Below are 26,213 nucleotides of genomic sequence, written 5' to 3'. Positions count from 1 at the left end.
GTACATGAAAAAGATTAAAAATAAAAATTATTTTGCTAGAAATATTTAACATGCCTGGCAAAAATGGATGCACTAATCCTTTCCATCCCATATTGCAGTGGTTCTCAACCTTTTTTTTTTTAACCACAGATCCCTTTTGAAAACCTTTTGTGGCCACTGACCATGGCCCCGGACCCCACAAGACTTAATTCAAGATTTACCTCATAACATTTTTTTCAAGCCTTCACAGACTCTCTGTGATGACATCACGCCCCCCCCCCCAGGGTCCATGGACCTCAGATTCAGAACCACTGCCATATTGGATTGGTCAGTTGGTCCAAATAATATGAAAGTTATTCAATTTGAATAATTCAATAATTTTAGTAATTATTATTATTATTAAAGAGCCAGTTTGGTCTAGTGGTTAAGGCACCAGGCTCAAAAGCGGGACACTGAATTCAAGTCCTGCCTTACCTTTGAAAGCCAGCTGGGTGACCAGTCACACACACTCAGTCAAACCCACTTCACAGGTTTATTGTTGTGGGGAAAATAGGACGTGTGTTAAATATGTTTGTCAGCTTGAGTTATTTGTAAAAATAATAAAGATGGGATACAAGAGGTATTTAATTTTTAGCTTCTCCTTTACTGTATTTCCAACCAAATTTGCAACTGTTGTGCCTTCTAGATTTTTTTAAGTGAACATCCAGTTTGGCCTTAACAACATGATGCCCTGTTTTTAGTTAACTACTTCTAAAGTGTTATTGCTGTTATATATTAGCAAATAAGACTTGGTTGCACTTCTGAAGTTGCCCAGGGAAATAGAAAGCCAGAATCCTCTTATAAAAGGACAGAAAAATATCGTGATAATTTTTGGCACAATATTGCTTTCTAGCTTGCTTTTTTCCATTACAGCAAGACATATCTTGTTAACAATTTGAATCTAGAGTAATCATGAATGTGCTGTGGCTCAAACAGTTGAATCAAACAATAATTAGCATTTTATTTTGTTTGAACAGTTATTTCTCTATTGCTGTTTTAAATATTATTTACTTAAAAATGTATGTAGCTGAGAGTACCTACACAATGTGAAAATTGGCATAAAAATAGCAATCCATAAGTAAATCACAAAATGCCAGACTAAAAAAGGAACAAAAAGCAAGAACAGAGTCAATAAATTAATCAACAATAAAACCCCAAAGACGTATTTATAAGTGGCAGTGAAATACTATAGAGTGGAAGAAGAAATCTTAGGGAAGAAAGTCTCAAATACAAGTGCCATCTCAGACTAACGTATTACAATATGCATTATCATCAACTTAATCAAAGGTTAACTGGGGATTCTAGAAGCTTATGGCCTAACTGATACTAAGCTAGTTTAAATTGGGCAGTACGCTTTCATTATTGATTGGACACATCGCTTTGAATTTCCCTTTGTCTTGGACCATTTTAATTTAGATTTGTTGAATAATTGTCTTGAGTTTGCATCAAACTGTACTCAGCTTCTATGTTGGTTCTATAATCTATAACGAAAAAAAATATTGCAACAGGATGGTTCTGATACTATAGTTCAGGTTCTGATATTTATCATGTTCACATGGTATGATGGACACGTTTTCCTTGTGAGGCTTGCTTGAACTTCTTGACAACTTTCATCTGAAATGTGAGTTGCAACATTTATGCTGAGGTGTCCCACTTCTTGTCTAGGATTTAGGCCTTCTACCAGGAAAGGTTAAGACTGGGATCTAATACCATGTTTCCCCAAAAATAAGACCTATCCCGAAAATAAGCCCTAGCTTGATTTTTATACGTGTGCACTTAATATAAGCCCTACCCCCAAAATAAGCCCTAGTTAAGACCCTGCCCACTCCGTCCCACCGTCTTCTTGTATGAGGTGGGGCAAGGGACACACATAAAAATCAAGCTAGGGCAGGGGTGGAGGGATGGAGCTGCCCCACGCGCCCTGTACCCACTTACCTCAGGTCCTCTGCAGCCAGGCCTCCCACTCCCGACACCTGCCTTGCCTCAGGGCGGTGGCAGCAGCTGCAGCCCCGTCCAGCAGAGCCTGCATAGCTGCTGGCCCACTTCTTCTGGTTGTTGGCGGCCGCTTGTGGCAGGAGGCTATGTGGCACAAAATCAGGCAGTGGCACGACAGGTGTTGGGGCGTGGGAGGCCTGACTGCGGCAGTCCTGAGGTAAGCGGGTAAAACATCCCCCCAAAATTTATTTTTTTATTTATTTATTTTAATTCCATTTATATCCCGCCCTTTTCCGAAGACTCAGGGTGGCTTACAAGCTTAGCAGTAGCCTTCATTCTATGTATATGCCTGCTTATTAGGGCTTTCACACACACCCCAAGCGGCATTATTACAAAGTCAGCTTACTGCCCCCAACAATCTGGGTCCTCATTTTACCTACCTCGGAAGGATGGAAGGCTGAGTCAACCTTGAGCCTGGTGGGACTCGAACCTGCACTAATTGCAGGCAGCTGGTGTTACTTAAGGAGGCATTAGCCCACTGCTCCACCAAGGCTCCATAAGACCTAGTACCTCTTTCGGAGGCAAAAAAAATATGAGACTGGGTCTTATTTTCGGTGAAACACAGATAGTTGCCATATAGTCTCCAAACAAAATATAAGATGCTATTTTTAAATTTTAAAACTGCAAAAAAACCCTGCTTATTTGGATTTGAATGTGACACCAGACAGGACTTTCTCATTTTATTAAAGAGTTTTACAAATACATTTTAACCATAAAAAACATCCTCCCCCTCCCTCCCCCCCGACTTCCCAGAGCAAATACAGGGTATTGACCCTAACAATCTTAAACTAAAATATACAAACTAACTATAATAACACTTTAAACCCTATCACACTTTTAACTCTCCTTAAAAATAACTAAATAATAACAAATCTTCTAAATCTAATACTCATTCAAATGCTAAATGAGACTTTTTGGTCCCATATTTATTCTAGATATAATCAATCCTTCTTCTCCATTCCAAAATATATCTTTGCTGCAAATGGTCCTTCAAATGTGCTAAGATTTTCACCATTTCTGCCAGGTTCGAAACTTTTAAAGTCCATTACACTTTAAATGTCCATTCTTCTACAGTAAACAAATCTTCCTTCTTCCAATATTGCTCCACCAAAAGTCTTACTGCAGTCATTAAACTCAAAATCAATTCAGTTTCTGTATCACAGTCTATGGTGATGCCCAAGAAAAATAGTTATAGAAAGGACCTCATCTTTTACCTAAAAAACCTATACATATTCCACCAAATTTTAATCCAAAAAGCACAGATCCACCATACATAGTAATACATCACAACCACATCCCCAACATTTAAACTAACAATTTAAATACATACATACTAATTTTAAGATCTGCGTGCCATTTACAAAACACTCTATAAATATTCCCTCCCAAATTTTGTGTCTATATACAGTAGGTTTACATTCCTAATCCAAATTTCCCCAGATGTCCATCATTAATAGTTCTTAGATATTCTGGACCCACCTTGTCATACAATCTTTAACAAATTCCATTTATGAATCTATGTCCATCAATACATTATATAACCTTCTTATCTACGCTTAATTTTAATCTCTATTGTTGTCGTTGCTGTTCCTTACAGCTAAGTGCAGCTCTTATTCTTTGAGTCTTTAGTTCTTCCGATAACACCAAAGATTGCACAATTTTCAAAATATGCTGTGTTTCTTGTAACTGTCGGTCTCCTTCTTCCTTCCCTTTTTTAACTTCTGAAGATGGCGGTAGGTCTGTTTTCAATACGTTAGAATAAAAATCACGTGCCTTCAAGACTGTATTAAGATGATATCTGACTCCAGCATAATTCACCACAATCCCCGTTGGTATCTTCTATCTGAACTGAAGCCGTTGTTTTTTTAATTCATCTGCCAAAAAGGCAAAATCTTTTCTTCTTCTCAGAATTCTTGAAGGAATCTCTTTCAAAATCAAAACCTCGTGTTTAGCCATTTTGAATCTTTTATTGTAAAAAATTTGAATAATCTCATTTCTGATCTTTTTATTTATAAAATACACAACCACATCTCTTGGCAGTTTCCTTTGCCTGGCAATCCACGAATTAACATGGAATACTTTATTTATCTTCCCAAAAAATTCTTCGGGTTGAAACCCCAAAATAGGCGCCAGAGCATCCACCAATATCTCTTCCAGATTTTCCTGCGGCTTCTCCTTTAAACCTCTTATCCTCAGGGCAAACTCCATATCTCTATATTGCATCATCAACATTTCGTCATCAATTTTATTCATTTTTTCCTCAATTTCACCCATTTTAGCCTCCATCAAGTTATTTTGTTTCACTTCTTCCACACGTGTATCCAGATTCTCAATACAACCTGAAAGTGCCTGAAATGCCAGCAAAATATCCTCCCATATTTTCTTATTTTCAGTTCTGCCACCTGCTCAAATATTTTTTCAGACTGAGTTTTTAAAGCATCTTTTAAAGCATACTGTAAATCTTTTAAAGTCAGTACCTGTGCAGCAACTTCAGAGGGTGACTTCGAAGACTGCATTCCAAACTGCTGAACAGGCAATACCCCCGCACTTTTAAAAACATATCTAGACGATTTGGAAGCCATTTTTGCAACAAGTTAACTCTCGTTACTTTCACTTTTCTAGTCCATTTGCTACTTTATAGTTTGACTGTTAAATAACCAAGTCTTATAGATCACATTTATACAGCTCCAAATTTTAATTAATTCTGTTTAAGTTTTAAAAATCCAGTTTACAAATTCCTCCTCAGTATCCAGGCAATCACTTTCACTTTAGAGAAAAACACTTTCACTTCTTGTTACAAAAAAGTCACTCAGATGCCATCTTCCCTTTCTCTTAGAACGATCGTTGAAACATGAAGAAAGTTAAAATTCCGGAGTCAAAGCCTTGTACTTGCTGTTTATACGACTCCCGCATCAGCTCTGCCTGCTTCAGTCATTCAGGATGACAACTAGATCCAGCAGGGAATGGATTCAGCGTCTTGTTCTGCTTAAAGCAGAAAAGTCCTCCGATCCAGAGCATTCCCAGGCTTCGGGGGAGCTCTCACCCTTCAAGCCCCAAAACAAATGTCCTGGGGCTCTAGGGGAGCTCTACCCCTACTTGGAAGCTCCCCCTCCCCTCTTTGCCCAAGGAGAAGGGTTTTCGGGCCACGGAACAGCTGATTGTCAGATGTTCTGCGGCTTAAACAGAGATGGAGGGCCAGCGGTCGATTTCGACCGTCCGCGCCGCTGAAGCGCCACCCGGAAGTCCCAGACAAGACTTTCTTAAAAGTAACCATCCCAATCCATTTGCCTCTCTCTCCCTCCCTCTCCCTCTCTCTCTCTCTCTCTCTCTCTCTCTCTCTCTCTCTCTCTCTCTCTGTGTGTGTGTGTGTGTGTGTGTACACATGGGCTTTCTGCTATGCGGCTTGGAAACTGAATCACCCTCATGCAGAATTTCTAGTTTCAGGAAAGGAGTAGAGATCTCCTTCAACCAGGTTTTGCAGTGCAAATTATTTTTAAAAGTAATGTTAAGTGCTATGTTAAACATTTATAATTTTGTTATTACCCATCTTGAGTGCCCTGTATCAGACAAATAATATCAATCATATGCATATTTATTTATGAAATTTATTTGCCACCCATCTTGTATTCAATAATTCTGGGAGGGCTAACAACATTGAAAACATTAAAATCATCCATTGTAAAAAACACAGCAGATTAAAGAAAAACAGTGTATAAATGCATAAAAAATAAATAATACGCAAAATAGATTGGTAATTATTTTACATTTCATAAATCCATGGAAGGAGAGCAGCAACGAGTGTTTCCAAGCACCATAGTCTGTTTTCATTTAATTTTTTTAAAGTAATTATTGGGGAGAAAATGGTACAATTAATTAGTGCTTCAAAGCACTTGTTCCCATGTTGAGATATTGGCTTAGCGTATGTATATTAGCAAACTAATTGAGTAGATATTATGAGCTGCAATCTTTGTCTTTAAAGCATGGCAGGATGCATATTGCATACAGAACATCCTATTTCTAAATTAGTTAGCAAACATCAATTAAAACACGCACAATAGTTTCCAGTCATGAGATTATGTCAGTTCTGTTGATTGATTGGAGCCACGAGGGCCCCATTGTTTTGCTCCAAGCGCACAACTGAGTTTTCATTGTAAAGCTTATTAACAAAAAGGCTTTTTATGTGCACGTTGTGTTTGTTTAGGACTTCCAAGATGGACAAGCAGAGCAAAAGCCACTGTTTGAGAAGATCAGTTGCAGTATTTCACACAAGTGTTTCTGTTCATGGAATTGTCTTTTGTGCAGGAATGCTAAGTATTGTTTATCATTTTAAAGCTTGGGTTAATCAGAAATTGAGATGAGAATGGTCAGGTGCTTTCAGAATATTTCTGTGTGCTTTTACACCACGTAATTTGCTATGTGGAGTGTTGGTTTCTAGGGCAAGCTTTACCGGAGAGCACCGTTTTGCAAATTATGACTTCTTGATATATTTTTTTTCCTGAGTTTGGGGAAAATGTACGATAGTATCAATCCACAGTTACTCTGTTTTCCCATCTAAAGCTCTTGCAACTTTCCAGGAACCCATGTTCTCACCAGCCCTTCAGATAAACAAAAGAACCATTTGCTTAACTATGACCTCAAATGGACTTCAAATCTAAAGTGATTTTCTTACAAGGTCTCCTTTATTCACTGAGCTTTTGTCTGCAATCATTTGGGTAAGGTCAGAATATTGTAACTATAGATGAGAGAGTCCAATCAGGGACAGAAATCAGATAAAAGAAAAAAAAATGAGCCTTCTTGCTTAGGCTAATTCAATTCTCCAGTAAAGTATAGCAAATAACAAAAGGAATAAAAGTTTAATAACGAATATGAAATGGTTGGGCCGAATTATTCTCCTATACCCTTTAGGTGTTCTACCGTAAAGCCATTTTTCTTCTCAATGGGTGGGAACAATAATGAGGTCAAATTTTTTAGAACATCCCTGATTTCTTTTTTTGAGGCTTTCAATATCAAAATCATGCTAGAGAAATATACTGGCTTAATTTTGCATCTCCCCCCCAATTGACAAACAAAATACGTATGTCATACCTCTCATAGCAGGGGTGTCAACCTGCTGGCCCACGGGCTGGATGTGTCATGAGGAAACCGCACCCACGCCATTGCCGGCAATGGGGGAAAAGCTCTGATACGTTGCGTGACGTCACGAGTTTGACACGTCTGACTTATAGCTGTAATGCTCCTATTTTTATTAATCCTCCACAAGTGTATATTTTGACCACCGCAAAGAGTTCACAGCCTACAGTATTATCCTGCAGTATTTTTGCAATTTATAAATATGTGTTAAATCACATGGAGAAATGAATGATGTTTCAAGATAGCATAATCATTTACAGTTGGTCTGTGATATAGAAATTCTTCAGAAGTAGTCTGTCTGCTCTAATAAAGAAGATGCTTGGCAGAAGTTGACCATAATATTCCAAAATAACTGGGAACTTAGTGAGCAATCAGTAATGTCCCCCAAGGAGTCAGCTACTATACACCTGACCTCTGCAGAAATGATGTATAACTCTTGAATTTGGAAGCTGCCTTGGCCTACGTCAGGGGTTCCCAACCAGGGGTGCGAGACAATATTCCAAGGGGTGTGAAAACTTGGGTTTTCAAAATTATAGTGTATATGCATAATTCATTACCGTTGTTTCAAACTTTTGTAAGGGGTGCGAGAATATATTAGAAGCGTTCTAGCAGTGTGGGGTATAGTAAAGGTTGAGAGCTGCTAGCCTACATGGTTATTGTTCAGAAAGTAAGCAGGAGTAGGATATAAGCTAAATTTGGGTTTGTTTCTGTTTAATTACAGTAAGTCAATATAATTAATAAAATGTATTCAACATTCTTTGCTTTCTGTTTGATTCACTGGGGTTGCATTTAATTCTTTGGAGTGGGGCAAGAGAACATGGGGGCACGCACGCACATGCAACGTTCCTTTGTAGGTATGACTTGCAGTGCAGTGCAAAGGGTGATTGACAAACTCTTTCTTAAGCTGATCTGTTTCTGAAAAGCCCCAGGTTGTTCTTTAACGAAGACAGGTGGGAAATAGCTGTGCAAAACTCAATCCATTGTTTCTTCTTTCTCTTCCAGGCAGTGGTGCTACCGCCGTAGTCCAAGCAGCGCTCTGCAAACCCAGGCAGGAACGCGTAGCAATAAAGAGAATCAACTTGGAAAAATGCCAGACCAGTATGGATGAATTGCTTGTAGGTAGAACCACCATAATAAATGAATAAATAAACTGATTAAATCAACCTTTCCTTCAGTGTCGTATAAACACTTGCATATGATTGTTCTACCTGAATTTGCAAGATTAATTATAGTAAACTTCTGTGAACAAGTAATGTGGATTTTTATGGCCTGTTACATCTGCATTTTATTGTAGCTGTGGTGCAGGCAGTCCTCATCTTACGAGCAATTGTTCAAAGTTACAACACTGCCGAAAATAGTAACTTATACAGGTAGTCCTACATTTACAACAGTTCACTTAGTGGACCATTTGAAGTTAGAATGGCACTGAAAAAAGCGACTGATTATTGTTTTTCAGACTTATGACTGTTGCAACATCCCCGAGGTCACATCATCAAAATCCAAACACTTGGCAACTGACTCATATTCGTGATGATTGCAGTATCCTCTCTCTCTCTCTCTCTGTCTCTGTCTCTGTCTCTGTCTCTCTGTCTCTCTCTGTCTCTCTCTGTCTCTCTCTGTCTCTCTCTCTCTCTCTCTCTCTCTCTCTGTGTCTCTCTGTCTCTCTCTCTGTGTGTCTCTCTCTCTGTCTCTCTCTCTGTGTTTCTCTCTCTCTCTCTCTCTCTCTCTCTCTCTCTTTCTCTGTGTCTCTCTGTCTCTCTCTCTCTCTCTGTGTGTCTCTCTCTCTCTGTCTCTCTCTCTCTGTGTCTCTCTCTCTCTCTCTCTCTCTCTCTGTGTCTCTCTGTCTCTCTCTCTCTGTCTCTTTCTCTCTCTCTCTCTCTCTCTGTGTGTGTGTGTGTGTGTGATGTGATCAGATCAGTGTTTGGGACCTGACAAGCAAAGTCAACCGGGAAGTCAGATTCACTTTTACAACTGTATTGTTAACAGATGTAGTGACTCACTTAACATCACTTGAATCACACTGGATTTTCTCTCTTGTGGTTAGAAGAGACATTTTAAAAAATCTGAACTGTGGGAAGATCTTACAAGGACTCACCAGTCTGTGCTGTGTTGAAAACTTATATTCACACATGGATCTTATTAAAGATGAAGAGACTTGCTTTGAATGAAATATGACTTACAGAATCATCACTCAAGCCATTTAAATATTACTGCTGCGTTTATCGTAATGATAGTTGTTCTTCTTTTGCATTGGATGAATAAAATGTAAAAGAAATTTTAATCTTACTAAACAAACCGATGAAACGATCCACGAAGGCAAGAAGAAAATCATTGTGATATTTAAAAAGGCAGATGTTCTGAGTTGTATTTTTATCCAGAGATATCTTAGGTATTTTTATCTGTAATATACCAATAAGGAAGAATATTTGTAGCTCAGGGTTGAAATGAGGGGTCCTTGGTGCTGTTGGAATTTGGTTGTTTTGTTGCAGGCATCATCAGTGCTGCACTAGTTTGGGTAATGAAACATCTGCAAGAAAACAACCAAGCTAAGAGAGCACCCCCTCATATTTACAATGCATATATTCATTCATTCTGGCATGTTATGATTTGGATATAACAATTCCCCTTTCCTCTGAAATATCTAGGAATACGTTGGCAATATTACAGTGACTCAAACCAAAAAATTCAAGTATCGGTTCATATGAAGCATAGAAAACAAATCATATTTTGGATGATCAAACCATTTTATTTGACTGAGCAGAAAAAAAACACCCCACTTTGTTTCTTAAAAAATAAGTTGGAATCGTATTAATTCATCAAGCTAACCAAACTGCTGGAGATGATGGAAATCGCAACTCAGCATCCCAGGAGGGCTTCCCTTTGAGGGACGTTCAGTTTAGTTGCATTATTTCTCTCCGAAGTTTGCAAGCACAATGTTCTTAAATGATGAATATACTTAACTTCATTTCCTAATCTCACCCACTGGATGTATTTCCTGACGGAAAATAGCTAGGATAACCTTACATTTTTCCTTGCAATAGTACTATGTCATATTTTGCCTTCTTTACAGAAAGAAATCCAAGCCATGAGTCAATGTAGTCATCCCAATGTAGTTACGTATTATACATCTTTTGTGGTCAAGGATGAGCTTTGGTTGGTTATGAAACTACTAAGTGGAGGTGAGTCTATATAGTACTGTAAATATGAAAATGCAGTCCTGTATTGGAATGATCTTTCTGATCAATCAGTGACTTTCAGACAAACGTTTTTAGATGTGGCATTTTATTTACAACTAGTTAATCTCTGCAGGAGAGCCAGTTTGGTATAGGCATCATGCTAGAAACTAGGAGATTGTGAATTCCAGTCCTGCACAAAGGGCACAAAGCTATCTGGGTGTCCTGAGATTAGTCACATTTTCTCAGCTCTAGGATGAGGTAGTGGCAAACCCACTTTTGAAAAACCTTGCCAAGAGACTTGTCCACGCAGTCTGAGAATTGGACATGATTGAACAGAAGGGGGAAAAATATTTGCGAAGGGTAGAAAAAGCTCTTACACACAGCCTTTCCTTCTAGACATTAAAGCCCACCTGCATTCTGGAAAAAGCCTGGAAGATAACTATTGGAGGTAGTCCTTGGTTAATAACTGCCCCATTTAGCAACCATGTGATGTTACAAAGCTACTGAAAAAGTAAACTTGCGACCGGTTCTTGAACCACTGTAGTGTCCTATTAGACACATTTAGGTGCTTCGCAATTGGTATGCATTTACTACTGTCACAACATTCCATGATTGCTATTTGTAGCTTCTCAACAAGTAGAGTCAGTGAAGAAGTTGGTAGTAAAATTGCAAAATCATGATCGTAGGATGTCTCACTTGAGGTCTGCTTAACAGACAGTGAACTGACATCCTAAGATAACTCAGGGTTCCGGTTGAAAAGCCCAATGAAGTAAATCCACCAGAGACATTGCGTTGTCTAATGTAAGACTTTATTAGGCATAGCATACCGGCATGGTAGAAGGAAAACCAGCTCTGGCAATGCGGCAGGAAAAAGATAAGAGAATAAAACCTTCCCTCCCCTCTGACAGTTCAGGTCACATTGTCCAATTAGAACGGTTGTTGTGAGAAGACCTCTGTTCGCCAAGACACTTCTCCAGTGACCTCGACTCTTACATTGATAGAAACCATCTGTGCATTCCAAACCTTTTCCCTCCCTCCCTTATAACTGTAGGCAAAGTAGAAGCAGCATGACAGTTCTAATGCAAGGGGTCTTCACAGCGTGATGATAACCTCATAAGCTTGCATAACGTTTCACTTAAATCCACAGCAAGGGAGCTGTTGCTTTCATTTGTGATGATTAAGTGAGGACTACCTGTATTGGTCTTTAATTGGTGGCAGATCATACTGAGGCTTATAATTTGTGTAATTTTTTTCATCCCAGCGGAATGCCCAGAGGAACGTTTTGTAGGTGTGAAAATTTCTGAAGAAATTACTCGCGACACATTCTAGAGCTTAATGGGGGGGGGGGAAAGGAAAATGCTTTTTTTGTGAGCCCTTTTGTCAGCTGTGAACAACACTCTGTATTTTGGCAACTTTCAACAGTGTCAAGTTATGCAGCTAACCTTTTGAAGAGGGCAGGAGGTTTGCCACTTTCTTCCTCTTGAGTAAATTAGTAAGGGTACAGCTAAGGCGATAGAGAAGATACATACTCCTAAGTTGAGGCAAAAGGAGATCGAAGGCCAGTCCTGCAGAGGAAGACAGATCAGGATGATGACTCCAGGGAAGAATCCCAAAGTGGGTCAAGAATTGACCAGGGACACAGTGGCTGGCAGGCAAGAGGGAGACTACTGGACAGTGCAGATGGGGCAGCAAAGGTTTCAGGAAAAAAACATGCTGCTTGCAAGGCAGAAAGTTCCCAGGGAGGAAAAGTGTGCTGCTTTTGTGAAGTAAAACTGCAAAACATTGGCACATATAGCAGGGATGATGTTGACCCAGTAGAGGATTCTTTTACCACAAACTCCACTGTTGTCTGGCTAACTAATAAGAAAGCGCAAAACTCTTGAATACTAAGAATGGGAGAAGATAGTGCCTTGCTTTGTGAGTTTACAATAGGTAAATGCAGGATATAAAATTCAACCCTTGAGATTTATTAATGGTGATATTTCGCTGTAGGAAAGTGGGAGATGTTTTTTTTTTCTTTAAAAAAAAAATAGCTGCCACAAGCTGGAACCCAAATTAACTGTGTGAATCGTCAAGCCCCTGGGCCAGAAATGCCAGATTCAGCGGTCCTTGAATTGAATGGAGAAGAGGACAGTTGCTATGATTATGAATGGCTAACCACTGGTGATGAAGATATGACGGTGGACCACATGATGGTGGATATTTCAGTAGTGGAAAAGTTGCTTCTGATGATGTTCTACTGGGGAAAGCTGAGAGGGAGGGTGTTGTGATTCAGCGTCAGCCTGTGGGTTCGGCAGTTGGGTCAGACGATTCAGAGGAGGAGGAGGGGGGTGTTGGAGAGGTTGCTGAGGGGGTTGGAGAGCTTGCTGATGAGAGCCCTCAGCCAGGCCCCTCCCACCTCGTTACGACGCAGACCCAGCTGTGTGAGCCTGACAGCGTGGATGAGGATGACCCACAGCTGGCCCTGTTCAAGGACGCCTGATGCAGGAGGCAGTCAATCAGGAGTAAACAGAGGAAGGCAATGGGGCACCTCGGAAGGAGGCAGAGAGAAGCCATGCCCTGAACTGTTTAAAAGGGGAATGCGTGGGAGGGCTGGTTTGCTGAAGGCAACCGTTTGAATAGCTCCTGTTTCATGGTTCGTGTCTTGTTTTTGCTCTGTTTGCTTTTGTGTCCATAAATTTGGCAGGCTTAGTTCCAGCCTTTTGCCTTCTTGTAAAGGGGTTGTCCCTGCCTTATCTGCAGGGTGGGTAGTAGGCTGGTACAGAACAGAGGGTTAGGGTTAGGAATGCTTCTAGTCATCAAGAGCAGAGATTGGAAAGAACTAGGGAAGTGTGCCAGTTGGGAATGTGGCCAGATAGCTATACTGCTTGACCATGATTTGGCCAGCACTCATGGAACATGCTTCCTCTGGGGAGCAAAGGATTGAGATGTGGCTTGAGTCACGGATTAACCTACCACAGCCCTATCTGATCCACCTAGGGAAGGAGTGGGAAAATGATCCAGGGCAGCTGATTTTGCAGAAAGTGAAAGCCCCAGAGTGCATATGTGCACAACCCACCCTGTTTGACAACAACAACTTCCCAAGAAGGGAAAGAGAAGACAACTCTGAGGGAGAAACTTCTCCTTCTTCTAGAACCAAATCCAGAGGCTGGGGCTCAGCAGAGTGAGCTGGTGAGTCTAGTCATAGTTCAAAAATTGATGGAAAGTGACTACCCCTCAAAAGAACCTGAGAGCCATGGTGTGTCAGTTTTGTTGAGTCTGACTCATGACTGTCTTGATTCTGATATGCTTCAGCGTTTTTTCCCCCATTGATTGCTTATCAGACCTGCAGACAATTCAAAACTGGGGCTAATTAAAAAACGTGAAATTCAAAGCAATTTTGGTAGGTTAAAATCATAGAAATGAAATGCAATTGAGGGGAAAAAAGGCTGACAAATAATAGAATAAAATTTAAGGATTATAAATGCTAAGATCTCCAGTTAGGAAATAGACAGCAAACACATCGTTACGGGAGATGCTAGCTTGGTAATAGTAAATATGAAAAAGAAGTTGGAATGTAGTTCATTACAAGCTGAATATGAGTCAGCAGAGTCACGTAGCTGCAAAAGGGCCGTTGCCAGGTTAGGCTGCGTCGGTAAAGTACAGCTTCCAATTCAGAAAATAATCATTGAGGGAAGCAAAATACACGTGAAAAAGGACAAGAAAGATAGTCATCAGAAATGCAACTAAATCTTAAGAGAAGAGACACTGGCAATGGGATGTTCAATTTGAGAAATGAAAAATGAGGATAAAACATTTTTCCAAGTATCTGGAAATGTAGAAAAAAAGTGTTCTTTTTTTAAAAATCCTCTCCAAAAGCAGAACAAGTTGCAGGGAGGCAAATTGTGATTGAATGTTAGAACAAACTGTGTTCCTGCTTTCATTGAATATGTTCACCTGGAACCTGCACAATCACCTACCGAGAATTGTTTAATTTAGATTTCTGTACTAAGCAGAGGATTAGATTTGGTAGTCTACATGGCCTCTTCCTATTCATTCTAATTTCTTTCAAGTTTCTCAGTGAGGAAAATGTGCATATTGCTTGTGACCTGACAGTTTATGTTGCCTATCAGATAAATCTTTAAACTCAGTTACCTCAAAAAAAAACTCATATAAAAGCATGTTCAGCAGTAGTGGGCTGCTGAAGCAATCAGTCAATTTAATTACAGATTTCTTATACCTCCTATACTTTTGTTGCACATTTTGGACCTATGATTTTAGGATCCAATTCTCCATGCCTTTTCATGTACTCAGTCATATTGATGTGTCCAGATATTTTAAATGCATGCAACACATTTTATCTAGATCAGAGGCCTCCAAACTTGGCAACTTTAAGACCAGTGGACTTCAAGTCCTAGAATTCCTCAGCTAGCCATGGTGGCTGGAGAATTCTGGGAGTTGAAGTCCACAAGTCTTAAAAGTTGCCAAGTTTGGAGACCTCTGATCTAGATTTATTCTCTAAGTCTCAGAAAATTGAAATTGAAATCTAGAGCAACCTAAACATGTATAATGGATCTTGGACTGCCAGATGAGATTGATGTTCCATTTTTCTTCTGTAATTTCTCTCTCTCTCTAGGCTCAATGCTGGATATAATAAAATATGTAGTGAGCAGAGGAGAGCACAAGAGTGGTGTGCTTGAAGAATCAATAATAGCCACAATTCTGAAAGAAGTTTTGGAAGGCTTAGACTATCTACACAGAAATGGACAAATCCACAGGTATTAGCATGTTGCTTCATTGTGTATGAGTTGAGAATGCAAAGTTTCAGTATTAATTCTGTTAACTTGAGATGGGATGGCTATATAAACTGATTAAATCAATAAATAAATTCAAGACTGGGTTCTGATCTAACCCTGATTGGGGGAGAACTTCTATAGTTGTGTGCAACGCAACATGAAGAGATATAAATCCTAGTCTTAAATTAACTATTTAGTTGATAATGCCTCATCCGCTCACAAAATCATCTGGCAATGTTAGCAATTATTATTTGCCTGTCAAAGGGGGTGATCAAACCTAATCTCTTTTTGATCTGTTGTTTTGATAGGGAGATGGCAGAAAAATTGCTGCTTTCTCCTTGAAACTGCAAAGGATGGAAGTTTCTTGTCTTGACAATTACTTTGGTTCCATTTCTTTCCCTCTTGCACAATAGCAAATGGGGATTATTTAATTGAGTGATTGATGCAAAGCCAGCTGCAACCCCTGATTTGCTGCGAGAATATAATAGAGCACTTTTCCATGAGATAAAAGAAGCTAAGTAGGGTGGTCTGAAGTGCAGCAGAGATTTTTCTGGCTTGCATAAGAATGAAACTGTGAGCTTTTTGTAAGTGGAAGCATATATTTTTCTCTCAACTTGGCATCTTTAAGATGAAAACATCTGAGATTGTACAACCGGAAAGTGTTTAATTCCATCCTGTGGTATTGTTCCACAGCAAGCTTCCCTCCCCTCCCCCTCTCCCACCACATTTGAATTGAAATGCTTTTTTTTTGTTTATTCCTTTTTCTAGGGATTTAAAAGCTGGTAATATTCTTCTGGGTGAGGATGGCTCTGTACAGATAGCAGGTAATCATTATTGTTACATTTTCAAGATGCGTGATAGACAATTTGAGATCTTTCAAAAGATCTCATTAATGTTGTAAATGGTTAGAATTTGTTAAGTTTAAGAGGGTTTGATATTCATTTTTTCTGAGCAGGTAGGTTTTTTTTTCTTTTCTTAATGGAGCGTATCAGTCAGCTTGTTGTGATTCAGGGTCAGCCTGTGGGTTCGGCAGTTGGGTCGGACGACTCAGAGGAGGAGGGGGGTGTTGAAGAGCTTGCTGAGGGGGTTGAAGATCTTGCTGATGAGAGCCCTCAGCCAGGCCCCTCCCACCTGGTCACGACGGGACCCAGCTGTGTGAGCCTGACAGCGTGGATGAAGATGACCCACAGCTGGCCCTGTTCAAGGACGTCCGACGCAGGAGGCAGTCAATCAGGAGTAAACAGAGGAAGGCAATGGGGCACCTCGGAAGGAGGCAGAGAGAAGCCACACCCTGAACTGTATAAAAAGGGAATGCGTGGGAGGGCTGGTTTGCTGAAGGCAACCGCTTGAAAAGCTCCTGTTTCTTGGTTCATGTCTTGTTCCATTTGTTTTTGTATTAATAAATTTGGCAGGCTTAATTCCAGCCTCTTGCCTTCTTGTAAAAGGGGTTGTCCCTGCCTTTTCTGCAGGGCCGGTAGCAGGCTGGTACAGAACACAGCTTTTCAAGGAACAATGCAGTTGTTCCCAATCTGTTGTGCTTCACATTTTTGAACTGCAGCTTTTATTTTTCTCACCCGGCAAGTCAGAAACTTCTAGAGGACAGCTATTGCAAAAATCAGAGTAGATTGGCAACTAGTATTGTGAGCTGCCAAGACAATGGGGTTCCTGCTATCTATTTCCTGTGCCACCTCCCCACTTACGGTGCAGGAGTAGATTGGAAGCTGTATATGCTGTGTAGAAGAGGAGGAAGAATCTGCTTTGTCAGCAGCTTTGACTCTTCTGGCAGTGAGTCAGCATTGTGTGTAATTCCCAACACTGCTTTGATGAAATGAAAACTCTTCTGGTTCATAGGGAAAGTACTGACAGTTCAACTTTTTCTCCCGTGATGAATTACTTGAAGAAGGGCTCTTCCGAATTAATTCATCATGGCTGCTGATCTGCGTTCTAGAATTCCAATTCTCCACATACAGGTGGTGGGACAACAGATAAAGAATTATGCCTTTCTCGCCCCGGTTTCTGAGCAGGCTTACCTATTTTGATAGGTACACAAAGCAACATGAGATTCCAAATTCCCTGGATGGAACCCCGATGTACTTTTGGGCAGAGTAATCATGCAGGAGGAGGAAGAGCAGGTTTTGGGGTAGTGGTTAAGGCAGCAGGTGGGAAACCGGGAGACTGGGAGTGCTAGTCCTGCCTTAGGCACAAAGTCGGATAAGTGACTTGGCTCAGTCAATCAGTCACAGGAAGAAGAAGGCAGTGATAAATTTACTTCTGAAAAATCTTGCTAAGAAAACTGCAGGGACTAGTCCAGGCAGTCTTTGGGAGTCAACACTGACTTGGAGGCATTTTTTTTTAAAAAAAGCATATTTATTTATTTATTTATTTATTTATTTATTTATTTATTTATTTATTTTAATTCCATTTATATCCCGCCCTTCTCCGAAGACTCAGGGCGGCTTACAAGCTTAGCAGTAGCCTTCATTCTATGTATATGCCTGCTTATTAGGGCTTTCACACACACCCCAAGTGGCATTATTACAAAGTCAGCTTAATTGCCCCCAACAATCTGGGTCCTCATTTTACCTACCTCGGAAGGATGGAAGGCTGAGTCAACCTTGAGCCTGGTGGGATGCAAACCTGCACTAATTGCAGGCAGCTGGTGTTACTTAAGGAGGCATCAGCCCACTGCTCCACCAAGGACTAGGAACATATAAAAGCACAAGAGTCTGATCACTTGATTAGATCTGACATTCGTTCTACAGAGGGAACTACAGCAGAGGAGAAGGAGGGAGAATGGGTGAGAGCTGCAAATCAGACAGTGCATCTATGCCGGGAGAGAGAAAAATAAAGCAGCTCAAAAATGCTACCTGCTGCAATCGGCAATATTTTAAGGGAAGTTCATTTAAGGCAAGGAAATTCCCTGAATGAAAATGACGTGTCTTCAAAATGAAATTCCAATTTTAAGCTTATGGAATATAAATTGCATAATACAGTATAATACAATGCAGCGCAATGCAATATAATATATAATCTGCTTGCATTAAAATGCGTTTTAAATTATAGTGGATATCTTTTTAATTAGTTTATAATATAAAATTCAAAAATATGAAAAAAAAAATAGTAGGAAAAGAGGGGAGGAAGAAGGGAAGGAAAAGTGTAGAGAAAAGGGGAGAAAGGGCAGAAAAGGCCTTGACTCCCGACTCCCTTTGGTGCAATAAAATAAGATAATAGCATCAAACCTCAACTTTTCCCTTTTACATAATAGTACAAACTAGCCATTTCTACAACAAAAAACTTATCTAATTCGTAAAACCCAAAATGAAGGTTTCATTTTTTCCCCACCTCAAGCACAAAGTCAGGAAGCGGTTTCCAAGCAGAAACAAAAGTAATTGTGGTTTTTTTCTTTAATCAAAGCAGTCAGTTTAGCCATCTCTGCTATCTCCATCAGCTTTTGCAGCCGTTCGTCCATTGTGAGAATCAAAGTGTCCTTCCCTTTTTTGTGCATAAAGCGATCTTGCTGCTGTCGACATATACTGCACAACATCAAAGTTCCATGTTTTTTCCAAGTCTCGTTCCGTTTAACCCAAAAAAAAAAAAGTTTCTGGTTTTATCGTTATATTCGTTTTGAGAATTTTCTGCATTAAGATGTGAATCCTACTCATTTGACTGCATTTCTTTGGACTTGTTTCCAGTGAAATACTTTTTTTATAAAGTTCTGTGGGTCTCATTGTTTTATTTGGTGTATAGATTAGTAATCAGCTACTAAAAGTGAGTGGTCTATTTATTTCTATCAGCTATCAGTGAAGACAATAGTTCAATTCATGGGGGAGGATGTCACACAAATTCATTTGAGTATTTTAAGGAGTCACAGTATCACAAAGTATCAGAAAGTTTATGAATCCCCTTTTTCTCATCAAAAGGAAGGTACAGACTTGGCACCTTGGCAAAGAATTCAGATGGTGATTTGTTTAAATAATGCATTGCATAGCACACATAACCTAATGTTGCTTTGTAAGAGTGATGGGGACTGTAGTCAAGAAATTAAAAGACGCTTGCTCCTAGGGAGGAAAGCCATGGCAAATCTAGACAGCACACTAAAAAGCAGAGACATCACCCTGTCAACAAAAGTGCGTATAGTCAAGGCTATGGTCTTTCCAGTTGCAATTTATGGCTGTGAAAGTTGGACCATAAGAAAGGCTGAGCGCCAAAGAATTGAGGCCTTTGAGCTATGGTGCTGGAGAAGACTCCTGCGAGTCCTTTGGACTGCAAGGTGATCAAACCGGTCAGTCCTAGAGGAGATCAACCCTGACTGCTCTTTAGAAGGCCAGATCCTGAAGCTAAAACTCAAATACTTTGGCCACCTAATGAGAAGGAAGGACTCACTGGAGAAGAGCCTAATGCTGGGAAAGATTGAGGGCAATAGAAGAAGGGGACGACAGAGAATGAGGTGGCTGGATGGAGTCACTGAAGCAGTAGGCGTGAGCTTAAATGGACTCCAGAAGATGGTGGAGGACAGGAAAGCCTGGAGGAACATTGTCCATAGGGTCGCGATGGGTCGGACACGACTTCGCAACTAACAACAACAACAAAGAGTGATAAAGTATTCAAGACTTTGGCAAGTTGTTGAGTTTTAATTCTGGAACAATAAAAATCAGTGTACCGGCATTGCAATTCCTGACTTGGAACCATCACAAAATTCTCCTGATACTAAGACACTTACAATTACAGTCTTAATGACCTGAAGCTTGTAGTTGTGACCTATGATGACATAGGCAGCCTAGTTCTTCATAACATTTGAAACAATTCAGTTAAGGATTCTTTGTTGAACAAGCCATAATGGCATGTTTTGGTTAAGAAATAATGATAAACCATAATGGACGAACACTCACAATTTGATACGGCAAAACAGCACAAATCACATGACAGCTCAATGTATACCAAACCAAGGTCATATTTATTTCTCATTTGTGTGCTCCCTTAACAAAAGAGTGACTCCTTATTTTAAAAACTTAGCTAAAACCATATGTCTCTCAGTTCTCTCATCTTATTTTTCCTCACAGAGCTGACTGATCTCAAATGCATGTAGTATCTTCACTCATTCTCTTGGTTTGTACATTCAATATTTCTGCTTAAAGTGTAATAGGAATATGAGGATTTTGTTTGCATTTCTGACGTTTTAGGGGAAGCTTTTAATTAATCTTAACTTCCCATTTCAGAGGAAACAGGAAACCATATTTTTAATATTTCAGTCGAGCTAGGCACTAAACCAGGAGTAGGCAACCTTGGCTACCCCTGCACTAAACCATAAAGTTCATTTAACATTTTGGGTTTTTGTGAAATTTGTAACTATGGCCTACAGGTGAGGCAGAAAACTAGATAGTTTCCAAAAGGATGGCTTTATTTAATGTTGGAGACATGCAGACATACTCTGTGTGCAATCTGTGGGTTCTCCTAGTCTCATGACTCCTCCTAGAAGAGCAGTTCTAGCGGTTGTAGCTAGGAGAGCCTGTGCAACTTCATGGTGTGCACTTGTTGTGCCCTTTCCTGGATCATGAGGCCCTATGTACAGTTAATCATGCTGTGGCTGTCTCTTGTTTTGATTACTGCAATGTGCTTTACTTAGGGCTACTCTTGAAGAGTATTTGGAAGCTACAACTATGTGGAATGTAGTGGCACAGACAGTTCTGGAGGCCCCTTGAGAGTGGTACGTGTGACATGGCTGTTATGGGAGCCAAACTAGTAGATGTTGGTCGTTACCTTTGAAGTTCTTTACAGCAGGCCTCCCTCAGCCCGTGGCCCACTACCGGGCCTCGAGCCCTTCAGAACTGGGTCATAGCCCCATTTGCATGTGCAGTGGGCAAGTGTGGGTGTGGGTGCTCCATTTGCGTGAGTGGTGGGCGCGCGTGCCTACTGCTCACGCAAACGGAGCTGCAGACGCGCTAGCGTGCTTGCCCACCTCTCACGCTTAACCATCCCCCCCCCCCGGGCCAGCCCACAAAGCTGGAAAGGTTGGGGAACTCTGCTTTATGGCATGGATCCAGGGTTTCTGAGGCATTGTCCTTCCCCAAAGGGACTAGCCTGCCCCACTTGTTCCAGTGGAAGAGGTGTACTATGTCTACCAAAGGTTTTCAGCTGGCAGAGTCCAGTCTGCTGTGACTCCCGCCCTCTGGAATATTTTCCCACTGGAGATAAGATCTGCCCCAACACTCCTGGCCTTCTGGAAGAGCCTAAAAAAGCTCTCTCTTCTGGCCAGGGGTCCCAAGAAGGGCACATTACATTGTGGGGGGGAGGAGATTCCCATCCCCAGGGCACCCATCGTCTTGGTTTTCAGCTTTTCTATTTAACTCTCCTAATTTTAATTGCCACACATTATCTTTTAAATTTTACATTTATATTACAAGCTGCCTAGAGTTGCTGCATCAGTGAGATGGGCAACAAAAAAATGAAATAAATAAAGGTGGTGTAGCTGAACAAATTAAATCTTTCTGCCTCTTAAATATTTGATTATAGCATAACCACACGTAACTGGATTTGAGTTCATTGGATGTTAGCTTGGCTGGCATATACACATTGTTGGAAGGAACGGACACGAGACAATGTAATTAAATGGTTTGTGACAATCAATATGGCAGTGCTGGTGACAATGGGGATTTTGGCTTCAATGAGCTAATTTAGCCTTTGAGGCAGTGTTGACTCCTGGTGACTGCCTGGACAGACAGACAGACAGACACACACACACACACACACACACACACACACACACACCTGCAGTTTTCTTGCCAAGGGTTTTCATAAGTTGTTTGCCATAGTCTTCTTCCTTGGGGTTAGAGAGAGGGACTGGCCCAAGGTCACCCAGCTGCTTTGTGCAGGCAGGACTAGAACTCACCATCTCCCTGTTTCTAGCCTGGTACCTTAATCACAACGGCAAGCTGGCCTAGACACAAGCCGTGATACAAAGATCCAAAAAGAACTATTATTTTGGTTGAAGGTAGTACAGAAGAAAGCCTGCTAATATATTGTGAATACTTTTATTGCTTTGCCCACGGAGGTGTGTACAGTATCTTATTAAGGTTTTACAGCAGCGGCTCCCAACCTTTTCTATACCCCGCACCTGTAGAACGCTTCTGATATATTTTCATAAAAGTTCAAAATAACGGCAACAAATTATACATATACGCTATAATTTTGAAAACCCAAGTTTTCGCACCCCCTGGAATATTGTCTCGCACCCCCGGTTGGGAGCCCCTGTTTTGCAGCATGCTGTGCATGTATCTTGTAACAATTGCAAATTCTGGCAATTTATTTTGAATTGGAAAATAAATAAAAATACCACTTGACCAATGTTGAATTAGTAATGATAACGTCTCCACCAGAACTGTGATTGACAGTTTAAGGAAAGATATTTATAAACAGAGCTACTATTAAGTGGTCTTCATTCTCCTCTCTCAAAATTACCTTGGATCCAATGCTCAGTTTGCTCCTGACAAATACCGTAATTTTTGTTAAACCTTTAACTCTGTTGTTCATACAATCCCTTTGCTCCAAGTTACAAAGAGTGTAGACATTTGAAGGGATTGTATAACAGAGTGATTTTGCATATTTTTCCTCTAGCTCGGTGTTTCCCCCAAGACCCTCTCAAGGGACGGTGAAATCCAAAATATTTGCTACGTATTGAAAATATTTGCAGAAATGTAAAACTGTAACTCTTCATACTGTTCAAGTACTTGTGATCAAAAGCCCGAAATAGTACTTTGAAGTCAACCCAACAGCTAAGGGTTGGAGAAAGACTAGGTATAAATTAGTCTATGTGTTAGCATCATCATTCCAAGCTTTTACCGAAAAAGAGCTCTTCTCTTCTCTTCTCTTCTCTTCTCTTCTCTTCTCTTCTCTTCTCTTCTCTTCTCTTCTCTTCTCTTTTCTTTTCGATATGTAATTGCTAGTGATATTTTAACTTACGAATGGTATCGTTGCAAGCCAGAAATAATTTCTGTAATAAATATAGACTAACACTTAGATTTATGACTTTTCTTGTGTTATCCAAAGTGTAGGGATTAAAGAGAATTAAACTGCATATTAATATAGAATGGAAGGGAGAAATCCCCTCTTTGTTTTGACCTAGTGCATTCAGTTAGTAAGAAGTGATTGTTTCTGAATATTATATAAGCATTACTAGTTTGAAATAGTTCCTGTGGTTTTTTTTGGGGGGGGGAAAAACTTGCTAAGAACAATGGCTTCATTACTTCCTTGCAAATTTAAAACCAGGATGTGTATTGATGTATCTAACTCATATGTATTGGCTCACAGCAAAGAGGGGTAAAATTCTATTTGTTACAAACTTCACCCCGTTTAAAATAAGTAATTTTAATTGTGCATTTTGGATGCTTTTTTTTAAAAGAAAATTCTGAACGTATGAGTGCTATATGATTTCAAGATGGATGCAGATGTTCTGTGGGTGAGGGGTGACATGATAGCAGTGTTCCACTATCTCAGGGGCTGCCACAAAGAAGAGGGAGTCAAGCTATTCTCCAAAGCACCTGAAGGCAGGACAAGAAGCAACGGATGGAAACTAGTCAAGGAGAGAAGCAACCTAGAACTAAGGAGAAACTTCCTGCCAGTTAGAAAAATTAAACCAGTGGAACAACCTGCCTCCAGAAGTGGTGAATTCTCCAACACTGGAAGTTTTTAAGAAGAGACTGGCCAGCCATTTGTCTGAAATGTTATAGGGTTTTCTGCCTGAGCAGGGGGTTGGACTAGATGACCTCCAAGGTCCCTTCCAACCTATTATTATTATTATTATTATTGTACCTACAGTTAAATTATTGGAAGACGAACAGAAGAACCCTGTTAGATGAAGCTGTTGAGCCCAGCCTGCTGTTTTTTTTTCTTTTTTCTTCAAGTAATTCACATATAGGGCAAAAAGTGCAAGACCATCTTCTCACTTCATGAGACAAAGAATGCACCTCCAAGGAGATCATTCTCAGACCCCCCCCCCAAGCATTCAGGGATTAATAAAACGCCAAGGCTTGGGCTTGAACCCACACAGGCAGTCAAGACAATCGGTAAGGCACTGGTATCTTGTGATCATAACATCCTGTCCCATCCTTACCAGTTGGTAAGCTTGAACCTCTAGTTTGGACTAAGTGAAAGGTGCAGCCGACTTCAGAGGTCACGTCATGTACAAAGCATTAGGAAATCCCCGGAAGAAGCAGATAGTGTGAATCTGAAGCACAGATTAGCATCAGATATCTTGAAATGGTTTTTAAAAATGGACTTTTAAAAAGCGTAGTGAAAAGAAATAATGAACAGGTAATAAGCAGCACGTTTGGTGGTAGATCTGCAGCCTGAATACTTGAGAGTTCGTCTACATCTGTCTGATTTATACTGTACTTGGTATTTTGCCATCAAGTGAATGACTGCTTTTATATAAACACATGGTTGATCTCAGAAATGGCAGTATTCGTGTATGAGCCATATTTAGTGCTGTGTACATTCTTCTGGGAAGCAAGTGTTCCTGAATAATAATCTAGTAATGATAGGCAACCAGCAATCCATAGCTTTAGAATCGAGATGTATTTACAAAAAGAATAAGGATGAGGTCTTGCTGGTGATTTGTATTTGGTGTTGCCCTCCTCCACACACACACACACATATTGATAGGTATAATGAGTCCTGCGTACAAGTGTGTGCATGAAAATTCTCTGTGTATAAGAACTTCTTGCCATTGGCATTTTTGCCTGATAATAGGAATCTACTTCTTGCGTTTTTGTTCCCATTTCTTGCCTGTAACCCATTTCCTTCTGTTCCTAAAGCCACCTTGTTAACTACTATAACATATTCCATCTAGCCCAGAATCACATCATAAGATGTGATCCTGTTTCGCTTTTAGCTATTTCTTGATTTGCACACACTGTTGCTACACTTCCCCTGCAACATTTGACCCTTTAATCAGTTTTTTCCCCCTGAAGCCTTGCATGACTGTTCATATTTTCCCTCTGATCTTATGTCTTCATAAGACATTTGAAGCGGAAATAGATGTCAGGTTGCTTTTTTTTCTCCTTTTTTTTCTCCTACCCCACTGGAATTTTGATGCAGACCTAATAATAGCATCTTTACATTCTGAACTGAGTGTAAGGGAATATATTGACCCCAAACGGTAGGTAGCGTGACACAAACAGGTCCCTTGTTAGTCTCTGTATGTATTTTATGGTGCTATGAAGGAGACTAAAAATGTTTACAGGCATGATTCATAGATGGAAGAGATGTCTCATTTTTAAAACCTACGTAACGTTTTATCTGTTGAGAAAACATTAAATTAACCACTTCATTTAAATAGAAATCTCCTACTTAAGCTGCATACTTAAACAGGAGCTTCACATTTACAATCGGAGTTTAATAAGTGAATTGAATGCTAAAAGAATGTCTGTATTTTCTCTTCCTAGACTTTGGAGTTAGTGCATTTTTAGCCACAGGAGGTGATGTAACCCGTAACAAAGTAAGAAAGACCTTTGTTGGCACTCCGTGTTGGATGGCTCCTGAAGTCATGGAACAGGTATAAGACCTAGATGTTTAATATGTCAAATAAGTAAAAGGTAAAGGAGTGCCTGTGGATTTTACTCCGCTGGCCATTGCCAACTCTAGGGAGCAGTGCTCATCTCCGTTTGGAGGCCGTTGAGCCAGCACTGTCTGAAGACATTTGAGTGGTCATGTAGCCAGCATGACATCATAAAGTGCTGTTACCTTCCCACCGAAGTGCTCCTATTTATTTATTTTCATTTGCATGCTTTTGAACTTATAGGTTGGCAGGAGCTGAGGTGAGGACGGGAGCTCACCCCATCTCATGGCACTTGGGTCTTGAACCCGGGCTGCTGGCTTTCCAGCTGACAAGCCCAGCATCTTAACAGCTAAGCCATGTCGCCGCCCTATTATGTCATGTATTGATTTAATATACCATTGCTAAATTAACTCATCACTTTTATATTTCCCTATGATAGGTGAGAGGCTATGACTTCAAGGCTGACATCTGGAGCTTTGGAATAACAGCCATTGAATTAGCCACAGGAGCAGCACCTTACCACAAATACCCTCCAATGAAAGTAAGCATAGCTGGAAAATAAGCATG

General features: G+C 40.3%; 1 protein-coding gene across 5 annotated transcripts in view; it reads left to right on the top strand.

Moving 5' to 3' along the window:
• STK39 (serine/threonine kinase 39) overlaps positions 1-26,213 on the top strand; it is a 145,494-nt gene that overhangs the window by 43,263 nt on the left and 76,018 nt on the right. For all 5 annotated transcript variants that reach the window (XR_014492836.1, XM_083365609.1, XM_083365608.1 and 2 more), the window contains 6 exons: positions 8,146-8,258; positions 10,214-10,322; positions 14,935-15,076; positions 15,863-15,918; positions 25,534-25,643; positions 26,086-26,187. Coding sequence is in view for 4 of the 5 variants with exons in the window: in XM_083365609.1 (XP_083221735.1) it covers positions 8,146-8,258; positions 10,214-10,322; positions 14,935-15,076; positions 15,863-15,918; positions 25,534-25,643; positions 26,086-26,187 (632 nt within the window). In the remaining variant the exon portion in view is untranslated. The remainder of the gene's footprint in view (positions 1-8,145; positions 8,259-10,213; positions 10,323-14,934; positions 15,077-15,862; positions 15,919-25,533; positions 25,644-26,085; positions 26,188-26,213) is intronic.

Source organism: Vipera ursinii (assembly GCF_947247035.1).
Source record: "Vipera ursinii genome assembly, chromosome: 1".
Lineage (NCBI taxonomy): Eukaryota > Metazoa > Chordata > Lepidosauria > Squamata > Viperidae > Vipera > Vipera ursinii.
The sequence above is the reverse complement of the archived record's forward strand: the minus strand, read 5'-3'. Positions and strand labels throughout refer to the sequence as shown.